The sequence below is a fragment of the Tetrao urogallus genome, assembly GCF_951394365.1.
Source record: "Tetrao urogallus genome assembly, chromosome: 1".
In the NCBI taxonomy this organism is placed as follows: Eukaryota; Metazoa; Chordata; class Aves; order Galliformes; family Phasianidae; genus Tetrao; species Tetrao urogallus.
This window is the reverse complement of record NC_136813.1, coordinates 69,742,317-69,763,943: the sequence shown is the minus strand read 5'-3', so window position 1 is coordinate 69,763,943 and position 21,627 is coordinate 69,742,317. Positions and strand designations below refer to the sequence as shown.

The window sequence follows — 21,627 nt, the reverse complement described above, 5'->3', positions numbered from 1 at the left end:
TATGTTTGAGCCTGTTACATTTCACGGTTAAAAAAGTGTATCAAGATAATCAGAATAGCCTAAGGAATATTTGTCACAAATTCTTTCTGTTGGGAAAGATAATGCATGAAACATATTTTTCTTCTGAAAAGAAATAGGTATATTTGCCAGCTTCTAGTCGATATAGCTACCAATTCACATTTGAAATGTTTAGTATACTGGAAACTTTTAATAAGAGAAGGCAAATAAAGTGAGTTCTGAAATGTATCATGTTAATTTCGTATGATTGTATTGGAAATGATTGGTAGGTTAAGTACAACAGTGTGAGTATAAAGTTTGATACTGACTGCCATTTGAGTAATAGCAAATTGAGTACCGAAGAACTGTCAATTTTGGTAAAGGCAGCTGTGTTAATGCATTTTTGTCAAAGATATAAGCATTAATGATGTTTCTCACATACATGTCAGAACAGAACATGAGAAAATGCGGAAAAATATCCCATGGTCAGTATGTAGTACAATGCATTTAGCAGTTTTACAATCAGAAATTATTTCATGACAGTACAAACTGCATGGAGTATCCCATGTTTTTATACAGTTAAACATTTATATTAAACATTTTAGATGATTAGATTTTAGATCTTTTAGATGATCTAACAATATGTGTTTTTTACTCTTTTGTTTGTTCTTATTTTCTTCAGTATGTAAGACACCAGAATCCTTACCCCATTGCAAATCCAGAAAGGAGTGGTGGATGCTCTGAATGGCTATGAAATCAAATGGCTTATGAGAAAAAATCTAGTCTAGATGGAACAACTGAAATATTTCTCTGCTGTATTTGTGGGAACTGTTAGAAGTTTCACAGATGTGTCTACACATGTGTTTTTTGATGTGGATCAAAGTGTGTGTTTGGAATTAGTTACATGATTATCTTTTTCAACACCATGGACCAACTTCAGAGTTCATGCAGTAGGTTTCTTCTGGATGAATGTTCCTGGAAGATGTGATCTTTGGGAATTTAATGTGCTGTAACAGTTAATGGGAATTGAGTCCATGGGACCAGACTAATCTGAAAGATAAGGAATCTTGGCATACATCTAGTGCAGGCTTTAGATCTGTCAACACCAGTTGCTTTGCTCAACAGATATGCTGTGGCTCACTCTATCTAATTTCTGGTGTGGAGATACCCTTGTGTATTTGTAGCTGACCCTGGAATGATCAGCTGGTAAGAAATGCAGGTGAATGAAACCTGTGAAAGTATACTTCATCACATTGGGAATCGCCCTGCTACGTAATAATCTGGTAGTTAAACAGAACAGTGATAAGGACTGACGTTTTCAGTTATAAAGTCAAATAAGTTAGCACGTATACACATTTCTGAAACCTGGGATATTACTGTTTTTTTTTTTTTTTTTGTAAATGTTCACATTTTCTCAATTTTTTTCTATTTCTAAAATGTATTTAAATAGGTCATATATGTCTACATCGTCTTTTGTAAAAGCATTTTTAGAGTCTATTTTGTTCTTGTTAAGTGTTTATTTCCCACCAGCATACACTTTTGTTATCATTTCATCTGTGTGGCAAAATCTACTTTATGACATGTTAGAAAGGTCTCATTAAGAAATATGTTCGAAGGGTGGGGATTTTGAAGTAGAGCTAGAACAGTTAGTCAGTGAGACGTATTTATGTTACCTATTGATGCTTTAGATTAGCTATTGTTCATCTCAACTGGATTACATAACCTCAAGAAACGTATGCAAGATTTGGCCCAAAGTGTATGTCTTACTGTGAGATTCTGCATTTACTTCTAAAGTCTTCAACTTAGTGTTAGTGTCTTTAATTCCTCCTTCTGCTTAGTAAAATTTATGTTATCCTGGCTTCCTTTGTAAATTGATATACACTTTTGATATATAGAACTAAACTCCAGTTGAGATCAGTCTTAGAAGTGGTAACAGTGAAGACTGTGAAACCACAAGAAGGCAGTCATAACTCACAAGTGAGACACAAGGATTCTTGTGGCTGGTTTGTTTTTACAGCTTGTGTTTATTTAGTCGTATTTCTATCTATTTTAGAAGGCACTACTGTAAAAGGAGAAATGGTGTTGCATACTGGAGGTACAAATTTAATGAAAACAACACATCAAAACAAAATCATTAGTTTTCGAAATTACTGTCTCTTGCTGTTTCATTGGTAATGATCTTCGGGTTTTGATCACTGTCTTCTAGGAACCTACTGACGATAATGATATGACAAATAATGCTGTGTCTCACAATGTAGGTGGTGGTTGCTGATTTTACTCAGTAGTCTTTGTAATTACTCAGATCTTAACTTTTTCTTTTTTTCTTTATGTTTTCCATTTGACGCATATAAAGTTGTGACTTTACATATTTCAATGTAAACTCTTATGAGAACTTTCAGTAATACATACAATAATTAAAGATGACTTTGAGGAACTGTTTGGAAAATATCACTGCAATGTTAAGTTCAGTACAGTTCTGTTTATCCACAAGAGGAACCCACAATATCATTGTGATCAGAGCTACTGCATTACGTGATTGTGGCATCAATTTAAATCCAAAAGAAAACATAAGACTGGTGCTGCTGATACTTTGATTAAATTGTTGGTGATATGCTTTTATTGGTGGTAAATGCAGATGTTTAAAATTAGGCTGAAGTGTTATCTATGATAATTTAACTTTGATTTGTATTTACAAACTGCAGTTATGTAATCAGAGCCAACTGTAAGGCAGATCAGTTTTATAACTATTTCTCACATTCAGTCACCTCTTTAACTTAATTACTTTGGGTTAACCAGTAACCAACATTTATTTTTCTGCAGTTTAAGTACAGAAATGGATTCTATTAAGTAGGATGTATGTTTTGTTTACTGTTAAGGACAGTGGTGACTAGGTACAGTAACAGAGTCTCCACGTATTTGTTCCAAAATGCATTCTTCTGTTCATTGCTTTATTTAAAGGGAAAAAAAAAAAAAAAAAAAAAAAAAAAAAAAAAAAAAAAAAAAAAAAAAAAAGAAAGAAAGAAAAAGGTTTACATCTGTTGTATGTGCTTGTAGGATGGCAGAGGAATGTACATAGTCAAGGTTCATTTGTTATATCTGTACAAGTTTTAATATAAAACACACACTGTAAGGTTACTCAAGTGCCTGTTGGTAATACATAAAACAACATGTTGTCTTGTGTTAGTGTCCCATTAAGTAATATTTTTTTCTTTGCTTTGATAAGTCTTACATGTGTTATTGTTTTACGTGGGTTAGGTGATTATTTGCTTTTATTGTTGAAATTTTAACCTTTGCTTTTACTAGTGAGATCAAGGAATATTTCTTACGCATCAGGGAAAAATGAATGTTGCTACAGATTCCAGCTTACAGTCTCCTGCTTCTGGCTGCAACAAGGACAACTACCTCATAGGGCTAGGGAACCAAAAATTTCCCCAGTACAGGCAGTGCTCTCTTCACGGGGAACAGCCCATGACTGCCTGCCCAGGATGAGCAGTGTCAGGTGTAGATGACAAGGCATAACACTGAGCCACAGCCGGGCTGGGGCTCCAGTCTGAGGAAAAAGAAGACTGGGATGAAGATGAAGCCTAAGTACAGGGGCCCAAGTCCAGCTAGGGGAAAGAGCCAGATGAGCTGCAGTGTACATCCAGGATGCACTACTAACTGAAGGGATGTGAAATGCATCCACGGGGCAGGGCTAGAGCCAGGCACACCTGTAGCTCAGCCTACCACTTGCTTTGTATTACTTGGAGCTTTCTAGTAGTGGCTGGAGTTGCCACGTGGCTAAATATAGCCTGGAGGTGATGAAAGTGTGACTGACCAAGGTCTAATCATTTTCTATCAGGGTGGAATGAAGCATCTCACTCAAATGATTATAGTGGAAACAGTTGCTATATATGCAAATGCCAGTGCTGTTTATCTAGGAGTGAGAAATGGTCCTGCTCAGTAATGTTCACTTTATGATTTTTTGATTCTTGCTTTATACAATTACATTTCTTATTAGAACCATTGGAAAGCAAGACAAATGCCTTGCTAGGCATTTAATTTTTCATTAAAGCATAATTTGTAACAAAATGAAAAAAAGAGGAACAAAATGTATGCATTTCAGTTCTTTGTATGAAGGATCATAGAACGTATCTTCCCTTGGTAGAAGCCAAGGAACCATAATATTTCTGGGATTCTGTTGTGTTTTATGGATGGTATCATAGAATACTAATTCTTTTCTCTCCATGACTTCCCCAGAGGATGATCTTCAAACTTGCCTTATGGGGGGGGAAATACTTAGAAATAAATAAACTAAAACATATTTGCATAAATTGTCCTTTAAGTATCAGTCTTGTTTTCCAGAGGTAGACCTTGTAATTGGGCTTTATGACTTTGCTCATTCACTTATTTCTGCAGGGTGGTTTAGTTTCTCTGGTCAGGTTTCAGTTTTGCCTCAAACATGTTGAAATGTAATTTCAAAGGGCATAAGTACTTACATTTATTCCGGATTGGTGAGACGGTTGTGTGGCAAGTTTTCTAGCTGTTACATAAAAAGGTATGCTCTTTTCATTTCTCAGCCAAGTTTCCAAAGAAAAATGTGAGCCAGTTATTTGCATGCAAAAGGATAATTAAAATACCAGAGCCCAGGAGAGATGTGTGGGACTCTGGTTCCCCTTTTTTGTACATTTACGTCAAGTTCACTTTTATGCTCAAGAGAAATGCTTTGAGAAAGAACATTTTCTTTGGGATTTGCTATCTGCTGGGTTTGGTACCTCTTCTTCTGAAATTTGTTCCTAGGTAAATGCTTTGGCATTTTGTATATTAAAGGCCTAGGCCTAATTTGAATTTGTTAATTCCATTCTGCATTTTCTGTTGAAAACGTATGTCCTTAAATTCATCACTGCAGCAGCTATTGTTTTCTCTGCTCTATTGTACATCAGTGGGAAACTATTATTGGAAGAGCTTGTTTTTATGCTTTTTTTGGTCATTTTGGAAGTTTTAGAGAGTTCATCTGGAGAGATAGTAATTTCACTCAAAAGTGCATTGAATATGCACTTTTCTTCAGGTGAGAAGAGAATTCCAAAACTGGTGGAAGGGATACCAGGTATTGTCATTTCAGATTAAGTGGCTCATTGATTTTTCACAACCGATGTTTGGCACTTCAAAAGAAGAATTGTATGTTCTAAAAGATAATTATGGATGAGGATACAAATGAAAGACATTTTTGTTGTTGATGTTGTTTTGTTTTTTTTTGCCATTGCTCTAGTAAAAGGGTAGTTTTGAGTTGCTTGGGATAGATTGTAGATAGATGAAAACTAAGTCTTCATTGCCTCTCTAACATGTATTTTTATTTTTACTAGTTCTTTGCTTTTTTTCAGGGCACAGAGGTTTTTACCTTAACTGTTCAGGACATTTGCTTACTGGGGGAAAGCAAGCATGTATTTATGTTTGCTGAAATGAAGCTCACTCAGACTGTTTACAGATACCAATTAATCAATTTAATTGCAAGTAGAATCATAAAATCATTTCAATTAGAAAAGACCCTTAAGATCATCAAATCTAATGATCAACCTAACACTACCAAGTCCATCAATAAATCACGATCACGTGTCTCTTAAATACTTGCAGTGTTGGAGACTCCACTACTTCTGTGACCAGCCAATTACAATAAAAAAAAATTTTCAAAATGTTCAATCTAAACCTCCCATGGTGCAACTTAAGGCTGTTTCCTTGTCACTTGTGCTGTTATTTGTCACTGACACCCCTCTTGCTGCAACTTCCTTTCAGGTAGTTGTGGAGAGCAATGTCTTCCCTGGTCCTCCTCTTCCGCAGACGAAACAACCCCAGTTCCCTCAACCATTCTTTATTTGTCTTGTTTTCTTGTCTTGTCACCAGCTTCATAGCAATTCTTTGCACCCACTTGAAAAGCTCTGTATCCTTCTAATGAGGGGCCCAAAACTGAACAAAATACTTGATGTGTGATCTCAGCAGCAGAGGGACAATCCCTTCCCTAGTCCTGCTGCCCATACTATCTAGGATGTAGGCCAGAGTGGCGCTGGTCTTCTTGGCCACCTGGGAGGCCACACAGTTGGTTCATGTTCAGCTGGCTGTCAGCCAGACTCTTTAAGTCCTTTTCTGCCCAGCGACTAACCAGCTATTCTTTCCCAAGTCTCTTCTGCTGCATTGGCTTGTTATGGCCCATGTAGTTGTGGTTTGTGTTTTCATGATAAGTTTGAATGATAAATTTTGTTATATATTTGTCTGATTTCTTATTCCTTGCTTTTTGTAATCACTTGAGCACCGAGGCATCTATTTGCTGGTCTCTAGAGAGGTTTGCTGCCTGCTGGGAGCCTATATCTGGGACATTAAGAAGAGGCTACTGGGTGTGATAAAGCTCAAGAAATACTCTCTACCCCAGGTCTTTCAAGCAGAGTCACAGTAGGCTGCAATTAGGAAATTACAAAATGTTTAAGAAGATTTTCTTTCCCTAGGGATGATATTGAAAGTATTGGGAGGACAGGTAGTGTTCTCAGTCCTTCTGTTTGGGGACGGTAGAAGGAAGAGAATGGACCAGTTATAAGAATGACTGCATGGATAGTGTTGTTCTCAGGATTTCACGTGATCTTGAATTGTCAAGAGACTGAGCATATGGTCATCTGATGGGATGCAGCTGATTAGGAGGAGCAAGAATATACCAAGCAGGAGGCTGGCTTGGCTGATCATCAGAGCTAAATTTTATGGGGGGAGGGGAATTACTTCTAAATGGCAGAAAAGGGCTGAGGAATGCTGTTACTTTAGGAAGCAGCAGGGTTAAGCCTCAAATTTGCCACAGAGGAATCTGGGAAGACTCCTCCAAAAGAATAAAGATGCCAAAAACCCAAATGAAGTGTCTCTACAGCAATTCATGCAGCATGGACTAGTGAAAACTATGGTGCAATTAGAAAACTGTAATTTCATTGCTTTTGCAGAAACATGGTGGGATAAATTGCACAATGGGAATACTACAGTTGAAGGCTACAAGCTTTTTAGAAGGGATAGGCAAGGCAGGAAGGATGTGGAAGATACCCTCTATGTTAAAAAGTGGGTAGATTTAGGAAGAAATGCCATCCAGGTGATGGCAAGCTAGAGAAGTGGGCCCACATGATCCGAAAAAGTTCAACAAGATTGTACAAGTACAAGGTGTTGCACTTGGATTGGGTCAATCCCAGATGTGTGTATGGACTAGGAGAGAAACTCACTGAGAGCAGCCCTGTAGAGAAGGACTTGGGGGGGAACAAAAAACTGGACATGAACCAGCAGTGTTGCTTGCAGCCCAGAAAGCCCTCAAACAAAGAAAGGATCAAGTCAAAACTCTCATGGGTGTAAGTCTTGTCAGAACTGGCTTGAAGAAAAACAGAAGTGAGGGAACTGAGGATTTTTGGGATGCAAAATGCTCTAGCTAAAACATGAGATTTTTGATTCTTTGAAATTAGACTTTCTGACAGGTATATTGGATTAAAAACAGGGAAAATAAAACAAATAAGTGAACATTTGTGTAACTTGGGTATCTGTTTGCTAAGATGGAGACTGAAGAGTGTTCTTCCTCTCATACCCTGTGGTTCAAAGCAAGCCTGTAGAACTCATGTTCACCTTGTACAGTGAAAAATCACTCATATGTTAGTTTTTATAATATTAAGGTTGTTGAACGATATTGTTATGTTTTGCTAAACTTACTTTTTCATTCAAGTAATAATAGTTTTTAATGGAGAAATGAAAACATGGCTAGACATTATACATTATGAAGAAGGAGAGGCACGCATCTGGACATTTACTGCATTTATTGTCTCAAGTAACAGATGTAATTCAAAAACAGAAGTGCTTTTTCTAGTTCAGTGGAAAGCAGTAGCATAACTGAAATAAAGTGGTGAGCTACTACTAATCTGTTATTGCAATCAGCTATCTCTGTCACATTTTATATGAAGAAGAAAGGGAGGATAAATTGGAAGCAGCACATAAAATATTGTTTTAACATTACTGTTGGCTAGATCTGTGAGTGGAAATAATAAATCCTCATATGGCGTTGAGGATAATACTAAAGTATTCCCACTAGCATGTGTTATTTATGGCTGTTCTAAAGTTTTATTTCTTCTATGTATGTCTCTTTTTTTAGGGGTTGAACCTGACATGTTGTTCATAGCTAACTATTCTTATGTTAACAAATCTCAATTTTAGCTAAATTCTATGGTAATGTCAGAAAAAAAGTGGTATTCTAAAATCAAATAATGATTACAACTGCTGGGATGATAAAACTAAACAAATATTCATAAAATATCGAAATTAAATTGTATTAACTAGAATTTTGAAATTGCTCCTAAAAGAGCTTAGGAGTAGATACGTCTTTACATTTATTATTCCCAGAGTCCCTTAAATAATACAGGAATAGAAATGTTTAGCCTTAGAGCTCATATGAAAAAAAAATGACACATATAGAAATGTGGTGCTTAAGGCACAAGAATAACATGCAAGTTAGATGCTTTGTTTTGATTCCTGGACTTCCCGATGTGTCTGATCCAAATCTGTATTAATGACTTCTCATCCAGTACAAAATACCCTTAGTATTAGAAATGTAGATGACTAGTTTTTCTTACATGGCTGAAACACCAGTTTGTAGCCTGATTACCTTTTCTTCCCTCTTTTTATTTCTCCTGCCAATCAAAACCTGGAAGGTGATTTTGAATTGCCTTCAGGAGTGACTCACTGTTGGTATTTTTAGGAAATCGTCTTTAGTGAGCAGTGCTTTAAATGCAAGAAAGAGGTGTCCTCAGTTAGATGATTGATCTAGTTGAAAATTGTTCCTACTCTGAGTAAATCTCTGTTTTTTTAATTTATTTATTTTTAATTTGTTTTGTTTTGTGTGCTTGTCTAAGAGTGCAAGCAACAGTGCTGTATCCTATTTGTATAATTAGAGTCACCTGTGTTAGGCTAGAAGCAGATTTCTTCATTTTAAGAGGTCTTTATCTTTCAGTGTACTGGATACTCTTTCAGAGTATTGGATAAAAAGGGACTTTCTTTACTAGCTTTTGTATCGCAACTATGTGTCTGTGTATAAATATCGTTCCTGGGACAGCAGGAAAGGTTTTTGGAATTGAGCAACTCTGGGAGCTTGTGTGAAGGCATGCACAAATACCGTCTCCCCAAACACTATTTAGGAGGGAGCCACCTTCAAACTATTGGCTTCATCACTGTGGCAACTTGCAGGTGTATTCAAGCTCATGTGCCCTGTTGAGAACAGAAGTGCTCTGCTGACAGACTGGTATAGCTGGATTGAATACAGTGCATGCTAGTACATATACTTCTGGGTTATACATCCAAATAGTATTTTTGTCATAGGTTTAGAAGCACACAGCTAAAACTTAGGTATCTATAGGTTACCTTTATTTTCATATCCTCTTATTTAAGCAGACAAAACCTTGTAGTTTTGCTAATCCTGCTGTATTCTGTCCTACCTGAATTTGTGACTGTTGTCCATAACTATATCTATATTATACCTATAATTAGTTCAAAAGGTGAAGGCACAATACAGTAGCATTAATTCTTCCATACAGAAATACTATGCCTAATTCCTTGGAAAGGGTGTCCTATTACTGTCTCATGGAATTCACCAATGTTTTTGGACCACAGTCAGATTGTGATCAATAAATTTACCATAATTTTTATTTGTTCTCTTTACAGCTGAGGAGTTCACAAAGATGAAAGAAATATACGTATGTCTAAGTTCTCAAGTCCATGAACTTGCTAGTCTTACACCTTATTTCTAGTGTTTAGTCTACAGGATTACCCAGATCTTCTTTATGGTTTTTCTATTCTCATCAATACAGAAAGTGAATGAATATTTTGTTGTGCATTAGCCCCACAAACATTTGTTTCCTGAACTCTGGTTATTACTGGGAAATAGTGTTTCCGAAGTTGACCTTTTATGAGCTGCTGTGGTAAAGTAGCAGGTTGATGAATATAGCCAGGCCTGTTTCAAGTTTCTCTTTCTATTTTCATCATATTCTCATTTTTCTTAGTTTAAAATTATTTTGCACATGATGCTGAATTCATTGTTTTGCTGCAGTTTAAGATAGATGAGAATTCCCGATCTGTTATATTGTGAAAATCTTAAACAAAACTGTTATGGTTGACTTCTGGTAAATGCAGTTCACGTTTAATCCAATTTTCTGTTTTCTTCAAGGCTGTTCATTATGTTTTCTTGTTAATTTAAGTACTCTGTAATATTGAAATGCAACTAATGAGCTTTCAGTTCATGAATTACTACGCATCCATATCGGTTTCTTATATACAGGTGTTACCTTTATTGTCTTGCTGGTAAATCCAGATACGAAGTGTTCACAAAAGTGGACTAAGAGGAGACTTGAGTAAATTTTCCACCAGTTTTGAATGATTAAATGTTTTTCTAGCTTTTCTCAGGTTCGCTTACACTTGCCTGAGCATTTTACTCAGCACAAGCGGTGTGGATTCAGAATTGTTACTAATGCTATGACACATCATGCTCTAAAAAAGAACTGCAAGGTTAATTCTGTTTGAAACTGTTACGATGATCAGATCTATTCTTAACAAAATATTTATACTCATGTATTTTTTGTGTTTCAGAACAATGGATCACTTGCTTGGTGCCAGAATCACAAACAGTGTTCAAAGGTATGTTGTTTTCTTCCTTGTCCCATTTATGAAGTTATATGATTGTTTCCATGTTTGTAGATTAAGTAGTTTTCACCTTTTATTTGGAAACCTCAATCCATAGATGTCCAAAATTAATACCAAGTGAACTACTTTTTCAGGACTTTGGAATTATGTCTGAGGATAAATATTGAGCATAGGTAAACCAATATAATTCTTAGCTGGGGAAAAAAAACAAACAATTGGTTGATAAGTGATTGTGGTTATCAACAAACTTTACACTGTCTGGAATCTTCTATATCATTTCTGTTTCAGTATTTTTGGACATAAGCAGTGAAACTGTCAGTCACTTTAAAATATTCACTCAGTAGCGCCAGGGTATGCCAGCATTCAACTCTTTTTCCAATTTTTTGCATGGCACTGAATTTTCTTGGAAATCATTCTTGAAACAGATCACTTATGCCTTGTCCCATCCTAGCATTTTGATCTAGCAAGCTTAGAGAGTAGGTAAACTAAGTGAACTGACTATACAAAAATTTTTCTGTATTATCTGAACAGAAACAGCTGTGATTTGGGAGCTTTGATGGTAAGAGTGGAATTACACATTCCAGGAACTGTTTTTTCCTAAATGTAATGAGAAATGCATCTTTTAAATGGCTTGGAAGTTTACCTGAAACTGATGAAGAGTTTTTTTCCAGTATTCCTACCTAATCTTCCTAAAAATGTATTTCTATAATAATGTGGGCGTTTTATCTTCGATTTATTCTGTAAAGGGTATATTACAAATTGAATTAAAACGAAGTAGCATCATTCTGTATTGTTTTCTTAATCTATGTAAATGCTGACCTTGATTTTTAACATGAAACAGTTTCTCTGCATTTAAGAAGTGAGATTGCTGGTTCACCGAAGAGAGAATCTAGTTTTCATTAAAGTGCATAAGATTGAAAATGAACTGTTATTGACTGTTCCACTATAAGAAAATAAAACAAAATTGAACACTGTCATTGATATTAAAAACTATGTGTCATGACATCAGTAAAGGAAGAGAGTGGAAAAGATTAGTTTTGTCACACTGCTGAGTGTTTAGTTTTTGACATGGAATATTATCATTCTTGTGAAAAAGGGATTTGTCATAACTAAATTGCTTTTAAAGGAGTGTGTAATGGTCTTGTGTGGTACTGCAGTGATCCTGTTGTTCTTTTTTAATTCACTTATCAAAGCTGCTATAGTATCCGGTCTGAAAGATTTTCCAATTGTGTATGCTTAGCAAGGAATGAGTCATGTAGGGAAAGCCCAGCTTTTAAAGCAAGACAGGTTGTATAAACATCTGTCTGGATCAATCTGAAGTTCATAGAATGGCTTAGTTTGGAAGGGCCCTCAAGGACCATCAAGTTCCAGTCCCCCTTCCACAGGCAGGGTTGCCAGCTTGCTAGATCAGGTACTAAATCAGATTGCCCAGGCCCTATCCAGCCTGGTCTTAAATACCTCCAAAGAATGGAGCATCCACAACCTCTCTGGGCAGCCTGTTCCAGCATCTCTCCACTCTCTCAGTAAAAAAAACTTGCCCCTGTCATCCAGTCTAAACCTCTTCTCCTTTAGATTAAAACTATTCCTCCTTGTTCTATCAGTATCTACCCACACAAAAAGTTGATTTCCCTTACGTTTGTAAACTCTCTTAAAATACTGGAAAGCTGTAATAAGGTCTTCCTGTAGCCTTCTCTTTTCCAGGCTGAACATGACCAGTTCCTTCAACCTATCTTTTAGAGAGGTGCTCCTGCCCACTGATCATCTCTGTGGTCCTTCTCTGGACTCTTTTGGATGTCCCAGACTTGATGCAGTACTGGGTCTTCACAAGGGCAGAGAAGAAGGGGACAGTTTACCTTCCAATTCCTTATCCACCAAATTGTCCACTCTTCAAATCCATCTCTCTCCAATTTAGAGATAAGGATGTGGTGGAGAACCATGTCAAAGGCCTTGCAAAAGTCCGGGTAGATGACATCAGTTGCCTTCCCTTTGTCCACTGATGCTGTCATTCCATCATAGAAAGCCACCAGATTGATCAGGCATGATCTGCTGATGGTGAAACCATGCTGGCTGTCTTGGATCACGTGTTTTTCCCTCATGTGCCTTAACATGTCTTCCAGGAGGATCTGTTCCATGATTATGAATCCACATAAAATAGATATGAAGTACAATGAATTTAAGAATTACCTTGATTGTATTAATCTCTTATAATCAAGTGCAGAAGTACGTGCATATGGCACACAGATAAAATTTCACTTTAAAGCTATGTCATTGTAACTCATACAACACTGAAGATGATATAGTCAATTTAGTTACTTTTCAATTACTTTATTCTTTCATGACAGTGTTTTTAAAATAGAGAAGGTACAGTGCAGTCCTTCTACTTGTAACATAACTACTTACGATTTATTTTTTTTAAACATTTTTTCATTCTTATCCTAGGATAGCCTATAAAAGTACAAGTCTTGGAAGAAAATATTGTCATGAAACATTCACTGTAGGGCTTTTGCCTGTGTTTCCTCATTTTTCCTCATTGGAAACACGTTTAGTCTCTGTTTTGGATTTTGTTTTCCTAGACCTGAATTGACAAAAGCTGGTGTAGATCCTTCTCCACTGTTTTCTGAGAATAAGATTAGTATGACACAGAAATCTGTAGTAATTTTGTGCATACAGTTTTGAACATAGAACTAGGAGAAATCTTGGAATACTTATGTACTACGCCAATTATTTTTTTCCTCATGGGAATTTGTATTCTTTATATACACGGACACTTCTGTATTAGAAGTTTGCTGTAGAAGATCACTTTTTTATTCATTTTGTTAGTGAAGTACCTCTGAAGTTAATTCAAGCAATTACACTGTTGCCCTCTAATACAAATATAGCCAACAACTGTTAGTTAGAAGATGAATACTTTCAAGAGCAACTAATTTTCAAACAGATGCAAATCTAATGAAGTGAAATTGATGTTGCTCTCACAGGAATGGTTGTAGATGGCTACCTATATCTCGCTCACATTACTAGTTTTGTTATGTTAATGAAGCAAATCACAAAAGCGTGATTCTGAACATCAAAATATGCACCGATGTTTTTATATGTAATTTAAGAAGATCTCTCTAGTGGTCTATTTTACAAAGTAAAACTTAAAGGAGCTCTTGAATGCATATACTGTTTTAAGATCAGGTGGTGAATTAATTATATTAATAATAGTCTACAAGGGTTGCTCCAAAAGTAGTGCCTCCTATTTTATTATATTGATTGACTATGACAGAGGTGGATGTTGGTGGTACTGCAATATGGGCTGAACATTCCCACCAGTATTCCATTTCATTTTGTTGCCATGTTATAGATGGCAACAGTGGTTTACCTCCATTGGTGTAGATTTTTACAAGTGCCACATGCAGGCTTTTGTTCATCTCTGGTGAAAAAGCACAGCTAATGGTGGTGACACTGTTGAAAAGTAGTGTTTTTTGATTGAGATTTTGCTCTACCAAACAGTGTTAGTGTTCCCTTTATATCTGTTGTAGTTTCCATAGAAACAAATAGGAGGCATTACTTTCAGAACAACCTACATGTTATAATAAGGACTGCTGTGGGATCACAAAATAAGCTGCCTGTTCTAGTAACAGCAGTTATTATTCACTGCCATCACACTACATCTACATTCGCACAAATGTAGACCTCAACTTCAGTTTGTTTTAGTATTTGTCCATCCTTTTTTTTATGTCCAGAATGTATTTCTTGTTTTTGTTTTTGAAATTAATTGTTTTAAATTTGTGCCCATTGCCTCTGGTCTGATCAGTGGGAACTACTGGAAGAGTCTGACTGCATTTTCTTATTCACCCCTGTAAGGGGAAGGTAAGTTCCCCCAGGCATTTGCTTCTCCAGGTTGAACAGTCCCAGCTCCTAGCCTCTTTGCATATGGCAGATGCTCCAGTCCTTCAATCATATTCATGGCCCCTTCTTTTCTGCTTATGCTTTCTAAGCCCAAAATGACTCCTGCCGATTATCATTCACAAAGATCCTTCCTTAAATCCCACTGCCTTCTGTTGTTTTATTAATATTGAGTCTTGCTACAGTGAATGTAACACATAGAATTACTCTTCCTGTTCTATCCATGCCAGTCTGTGAGCTCCTTAGTACAGACGCTATTTACTTCTCAAGTACTTGGAAGTGCTGAGCACATAACAAGTGCTTCCCCATAAAAACAGTGAGTTAAACACTGGTGAGAATAACATGTAATGACAAAGTGTTCTACATTTATTCTTGTTTAGTGAATAATGCATTTTATTCCAAAGAGGAGCCAGGATGTCTTGGAAAGGCATATGGATATATATGTATATACGTGTGTGTGTGTGTGTGTGTGTGTGTGTGTATACATTTTACAGTTCCTTACACAAATTTTTCTTTTTTTAAGCAACTGAAAGTCAAAAGACCAGCAGGCACAATTTAGAACTGCATGTGCAGTGGCATTTGCAAGGACTGAAGATAAATGGAGATCATCGTAATGCACTGTGAATTGCAGTAGAACTTTCTTGTTCCCAGCAGCCAAGGCACCGGTCCCTGATTGATTGATTCTTCAGGAAGGCTGAAAGGCTATTTTGAGTTTTCAGGGCTGAGATGAAAATGTGAAAATAAAGATTAATAAGTTTACAAATACTGCATCCAAATTTAACATACACATTCAAAAAAACAGCCTTGATTTCATTTTAGAATAAGACACACTACTGAATTCAGTCTATGAGTAATTCTTCCAAGTTTCCAGCCGAGCTCTTTTCAAAGATAATGCAGGTGGAAAGATGAGTTAATGGTTTAAACAATTAGAGATTTGATGCACTCTTCCATCTGTCAAAGCCCACTGAAATGAAGGCTCACAGTTTTAATTTGTGCCTCCAGCATCAAACTCAGTCTGAAATGGTGTCAGTGATTTGCCCTGCCCACAGTACTGTCATTCTTATGGTAAGCGTTCTGTGCACACATGCTGAGAGACTTTTATCAAACATATTAGTGTGCATTTGAGAGATCATTAGCCCGAAATAGCTGGAACATTCCAGATTTCTTAGCCTGGAAACTCACATCTCTGCTGGAAAGTATGTTGAGCCACTCTTACTTACACAAGAATGCTACAGCAGGATAGCAGTAACTTTTAAATAATTAGGAGGAATAGTGATTCTTCTATTGTCAATTAAAATGATTTAAGTGCTAGCCGTGAGGGTAGGGTAATTGATTTTTTTTTTTTTTTTTTTGAAAAAAAGATAAGGAATAACATTTCTTTCTTAATTTGTTACACAGTATTTTTCTTTCATCTACTTAAAGATAAGGTAAAACTATTTAACAGAGTCAGAGTTTATAAGAATTGCTCACATTGTTAGTTTGCTAAATAAATAAAATTATCCTAAGCATATATCAAATAAGAAGGCAAAGGTAATACTGCTTGCGTTCCTGTGGGTGATTTAATTTTTTAGTATATTCATTTACAGAAAGGTAGAGGGGGCTGGAAGAACAATAGTGATTAGATGATTAGAGCTAAAGTAGCTAAGAGTTGACTAAAGTTTCTGGATGTTTTTGTTTGAAGAAGTAGTAGAAAGCTTTGTGATTCACTATATATACAAAAGCATTATTATATAAATGTGCAATGATGACAAGAATTCTTTTGTTCTCTAAGGGCCTTGAGAAATGACAAATTAACAGAGTTAAAATCCAAAGTGTTTACAATACTTTTGTAATCTTCTGATGTGTTGCTCTATACTTGTAAATATTAAGTCTTATTTTTTTGAGTATCAAAGAAAGCAGCTGTTGTAGAATATGGGATATTGAAATAAAAGGAAATAAAGTTCATACTCTTCACAGTTGCATGCAAGATCATAACTCCATTCTCCTACTGTGTTACCAACTAGACAAGTAAGCTTGCAGGTGTAAAATAAATTGCTATTAAAATAAGTCTCTATTAGTTGTTTTGAGTGCTAGTGTGAAACAGAAAGTGTTCTTTCCTGGACTCTAGTTTTGGTTACTCAGCTTTTATTACTTGTTTGTTCAACTTGAGATTTTTTTGACTTGAAGAATAAATATTTGGGGCTCTTGGAAGGTATTATGGTGGCCTTCATTTTGAATGGTTCTACTGATAATTTTCCATGTCCATAACAAACAATTAGAAATACATTCTTTTCATTTTTTTCTGCTTTTAAAAGTTAATCACAACTGCCAGAACCCTTATGATGATTAGAGAGGAGGGGATTGTATTGGTTATCTCTCCTTGTGCTGCATTTTTTCATTCATTTGGAATACTGCTGAATTTCTCATTGAGATAGAAAAGGATGCCTGTTTTGAATCTTGCTTTTCTGGCTGGTTATATCTGGCCCACTTGCTAGCAGAAGTAAGCAAATCTGATCACTGTGCTGTTTGAAATTTGAATACTGAATACTGAGAAAAATGAGCCAATGCTGTGCATAGCTAGCCAAAGACTAAGTAGCCCTTTTTCATGGAGAAAGGACACAAAATTGTCATTAGTGGCTGAATTGTACCAACACTGGCTTTGAGGATTATAGCACAGGAGCCTCAACACCAGCCTCAAAAATGCAAATGTTGGCTTTAGACCTTAGTCTGCATACTCTACAATATATACAAAAATGCTGTATAGCTAAGGAGAGAAATGTGTGCATGGGCACACACACACATGCACGACAGATATTTATTGAGGCTGGCATTCTGAAGCACTAAATGCTGCTTTAACTTAGCTTTGTCTGCTTCAGTGAACACTGTTCAGAATCCAGGGATATTGAGACTGCAGAACCCTTTATTTAGAGGTATTTGAGCACAAAAATAATCCCTTCCTAGAAACTTCTGAAATAGCAGCTGAGCTATGCAGCCTAATCAACTGTAAATCTTTGCCATCTAGCAAGCAGTTGATTAAGTAACAACTCGCAGATGACCAGTCATCACTGGAGCAGCACTGGTCAGATAGGAAAGACAGACAATACTACAGAGACAGACAAATTAGCGGTAAATATCTTCAAAACAGATAAAAGAATTATCCTTTTAAATCTTTAGAGTTTTCCCAGGTCTTTCACCATTCAGATTGCTCTGACGTTGTATGTATTTTTTTCCTCATCTTTCAGTAATTTTGCAGTCAGAAGGCAGAGGTAAATATATAACATACACGTATATTTGATATTTTGATTTCTCAGACACATTTTTAGTTCCCCGAGCTCAGCTGCATGAGTGCTACTCTGGAATTTTAATAGCTCATATATATCAGAGATTCTGTACAAAATTTATAACTGTGCAGTTGAGATCAGAATCTTGATTTTGTCATATTAAAGTACATTTCATTAACCTAATTAATTCCTGATGCAAAACAGGCTGTAATAGTCTGTTTAAATGTATGATCCTTTTCTCCCCTTGTAGGAGACAACTGCAGAGTTAGATCAAATATAAATCTAGTTAAGTGACAAAGACAAAGTGTACTTACAATGACCTTTTAATGTAGTAATAAAATACATTCAAGCCACTGCAAAGGGAGAGAGGTTGAAAAGCATGCAAGTCTCTTCTAACATTTGACTTTAAAAGGAGTTTTGCTTGAAAATACCAGGGCCTTATCCAAAACCCACTGAGGTAGGGAATGACTTTAAACAAGCATAAGATTGTACTTTTTCAAGTAACCTTGGAGTTTCTCCATTATCATGATACTGAAGGAGATATAAAAATGTATTTAGGTTGAGGATACTGTGCTGAGAGTACACCATTTGTCTTTGAGGCATGCAGCTGAGGAGGTAAGAGCCCTTTTCTGCACACTTACGTTGAGTTGTAAAGAGTGCATTGAAATGGAAGTAAGAATTATGGCTATTTTCCATTTTTGAGTGCCTGCAAAGAATTGAAGAGCAGCCTGAGCACGGAAGCATGGTCCTCCCAGAAAAAGAACTTGCCAGTTAAGTTTCATATACTCCGTTTGATATTTAATCAGGCATTACAGAGTTAATTGCTGTTTAGCACCATCTGTAAATTACAATAACTCTCTATGTTGAGGAAAAACAAATGTTACTTAGAGAGTATGGTGTCAAAGATCTGCTGTGCCAAGGAGTTTAAGCAAATCTCCTTGCTGGTTTTTATTGGAGATTTCTGCCTAAAATCAGTTCAGGGTGTATTCTTAGGCTAATGGATTAGAAAGGTAACTCTTCTTTGCCAGCTCATTCATAAGAATCATACTTATTCTACGAACTGCATACATTCTGATTTTAATCAACTCAAATGTTTTTAATTATTTTAATAGCCTGAAAATTTTGAACATACTGAGGCAGCATAGAAATAGACCAGACAGAAATCCCCAGAAGTAATATTCTGACAGAAAGCAGACACAGGAGAATATTCAAGCCTATTTACCAATATTGTAACTTTTCTGAAGTCATATATGTCTCTGAAATTGGAGGCTACATCCTTAACTCTAATTTAAAATTGGTTTGCATCCTCACTTCATACAAAGTGAAGAATTACAGAAGGTATGAACTAAAGGGGAAAATCATATGCATATTTCTTGAATATTGCTAAATGTATTTAATGTTCATGGGAAAGGTGAAGAAATATTTTGGGCTCATTTTCAATATACAGAATTCCTCATGAAAGAATACCATCAAGATCCACTGTATGGAAATGGAAGAAGAAAAGGCTGCCTATTCAGCTCAGTACTATTTTGTTGCTGGCGCAGTAGGGATAAAAGGGATATGCTTTTTGAGGAAGGTTTTTCTCAGTTTGTGTTTAGAAATGAAAGATTTCTGGAAAGGGATTTTTTCTCTGTAGTATAAAACAGGAATCCTGAAGCTATGAACAGGGGTCTTTACTCCAGAATATGCTGTGCTTGCTTTTAGATGTAATGCTTCTGGATTCCACCAAATACATGCAAAGAATTTACAGAAAAATAAAGAAAACAGATACCTATGTTTTTCTTTCAAAGAGATTTTATGTAATTGTTATAGAACTATGTATGTTTGAATATATCCAAAATATTTTAAATATCTGCAATGAATCCAGGTATGAGCAAGAAAGGAAAATTCAGTTAAAGCACTTGGGATTTGAACTACATAATTTGAGGATATTAGAAATTTTCCAGATTTGGGAATCCAGAACCTATTTTTAAAGCAGTTTCATATTAGGAATGAAATATCTCCAACTTGTTGATTTATGTTAAGCCTTTAGCTATATAGTAGCTAGTTACATTTTGAACTTCTTTGGGATAGAAAAATATTTGTTTTACATAAATCATAATACTCTGTTAGCCCTAGTAAACATGGCTAGAAACCAGGGTATTGCATGGAGTTACTGCTTTGTCATTGCTTACAACTTATGTTCATTCAAATAAGACTTCATCAACAAATGGATTCTGATATGTTGCTCTTTGTAATTTTTCCAGTTTGGCCTGAAAATACTATATAAAGCATCAAATGCTTGCCTGGTTCATGCTGCCCTTGTTGGGAGGAGTTCTAACGATGGTTGCTTTCTGGGTGGCAAGAGTGCTCAGGGAGGTGTGTGGTCAGACTCAGCAGGCAGAGATCAGTCTGGCTACAGTTGTTAATTTTTGTTTGAATCTAGTGATATCTGAGGATCTCATTATTCATTCACTGGGTGGCAAGAATAATGGACTGTGAGCAGGGGAGGGAATCAGAGGGTCCTGGGTGAGATCTTTGTGAGGTTAGGAGTTGCAGTTATAAAGCAGCACCGAGACAATAAGAGCTGACAAGTAACAATTTAAATCAATGACAAACTTTCCAAACCTGTCATAGCCACCTTGGAAGATCATCAGTTCAACAAATACTTTTTTAAGAACTGCTGGTGTCTCAAAAAAAAAAAAAAAAAGCCTTCAACAGCTTTATACTGAAAGTCTGTTCTGCCCATATATTATTTAGGATTCTACTTCCCTACTGTCATTTATAGTTGAAGATATTTGCATATTAGCAGTGCTGTGTCTTTCTTAAGAGTTAAGTTGTTACTACTCCAAGTTTTCCTTGTTAAAAATCATCTTTCACTTTGAATCATCATATATAACTCATATAATTGTGATTATATTTTTTGGTAGGGTGGGGTCATGATAGAGAAAATAAAAATCCTTTTATTTGCTCATTTTCTTCAAAAGAGGAATTAAATCTTTCAGTTTCATAGCTGAGTATTTTAAAATTAATTGACAGTTATATATTTGAATAACAAACCAAGTGTTTTAAAACAAAAGAGATAACTGGTTTGTTGCTTTCTTTCCTTGTTTTCTGCTTTTAATTTTTAAAATAAACTGAAACCAGAACTCAGTGCAATTCTATTATGTAGAAGTATTTTTAAAGGAGAATACTACTCTATAAAAATCATAATATTTACTTCATTCAGTGTAGTATCTGACTGAGAAAATCATCTGATTTTCGTGTTTCCTGGATTTAATAAGGACTTTAAACTACTGCAGAAAGAATTTAGTTCTGTAAATGGCAAGGAAGTAGGTCATCAGCATCTTCAGAGAAAGGTTGCTTTGTCCTCATTATTCCTAGATTCATCCCTCTGCAAGTACATTTTATAATACATTTGGAAGTAGTTATGGTAAGGAAACAAGTATATCTCTATGTTTTTCTTTAAAGACATCCCTTCAATTTCTTTTTTTCTTTTTCCAGAGACAATGGAAAAATAGAGTTGCAAACACTATTCATATAGATTGTTTTTAATTACTAAGACAGCACGATCGAATGAATCAGAAATTTTACTCATTCAGTGGTAGGGAGATTGTCAGCTGTGAAACTGATGTAAAGTGTCATGCGTTTGCAAAGTGTGTAACTTGCTTAATGGCCACTTAAACTTCTACTTTTGGCGGATGATACCAACACTTTAAAGACTTCTGTGGTTTTCTGTAAAAGTAATGGTAAGAGGACAGCATGGTGGTGAAGGAGCAGCGAAAGGTCAGTACAGGTGGGGTAGGCAGATGACCCTCATCTTAACAGAAAACTG

At 35.9% G+C, this 21,627-nt stretch overlaps 1 protein-coding gene across 1 annotated transcript in view; it reads left to right on the top strand.

The window, feature by feature from the left end:
- The window catches only part of ANOS1 (anosmin 1), a gene marked incomplete at both ends in the record, with an annotated part of 126,037 nt that overhangs the window by 14,085 nt on the left and 90,325 nt on the right, over positions 1 to 21,627 (top strand). Inside the window, one exon of the mRNA XM_079549827.1 lies at positions 10,612 to 10,659. Within this exon, the coding sequence (XP_079405953.1) occupies positions 10,612 to 10,659 (48 nt within the window). The remainder of the gene's footprint in view (positions 1 to 10,611; positions 10,660 to 21,627) is intronic.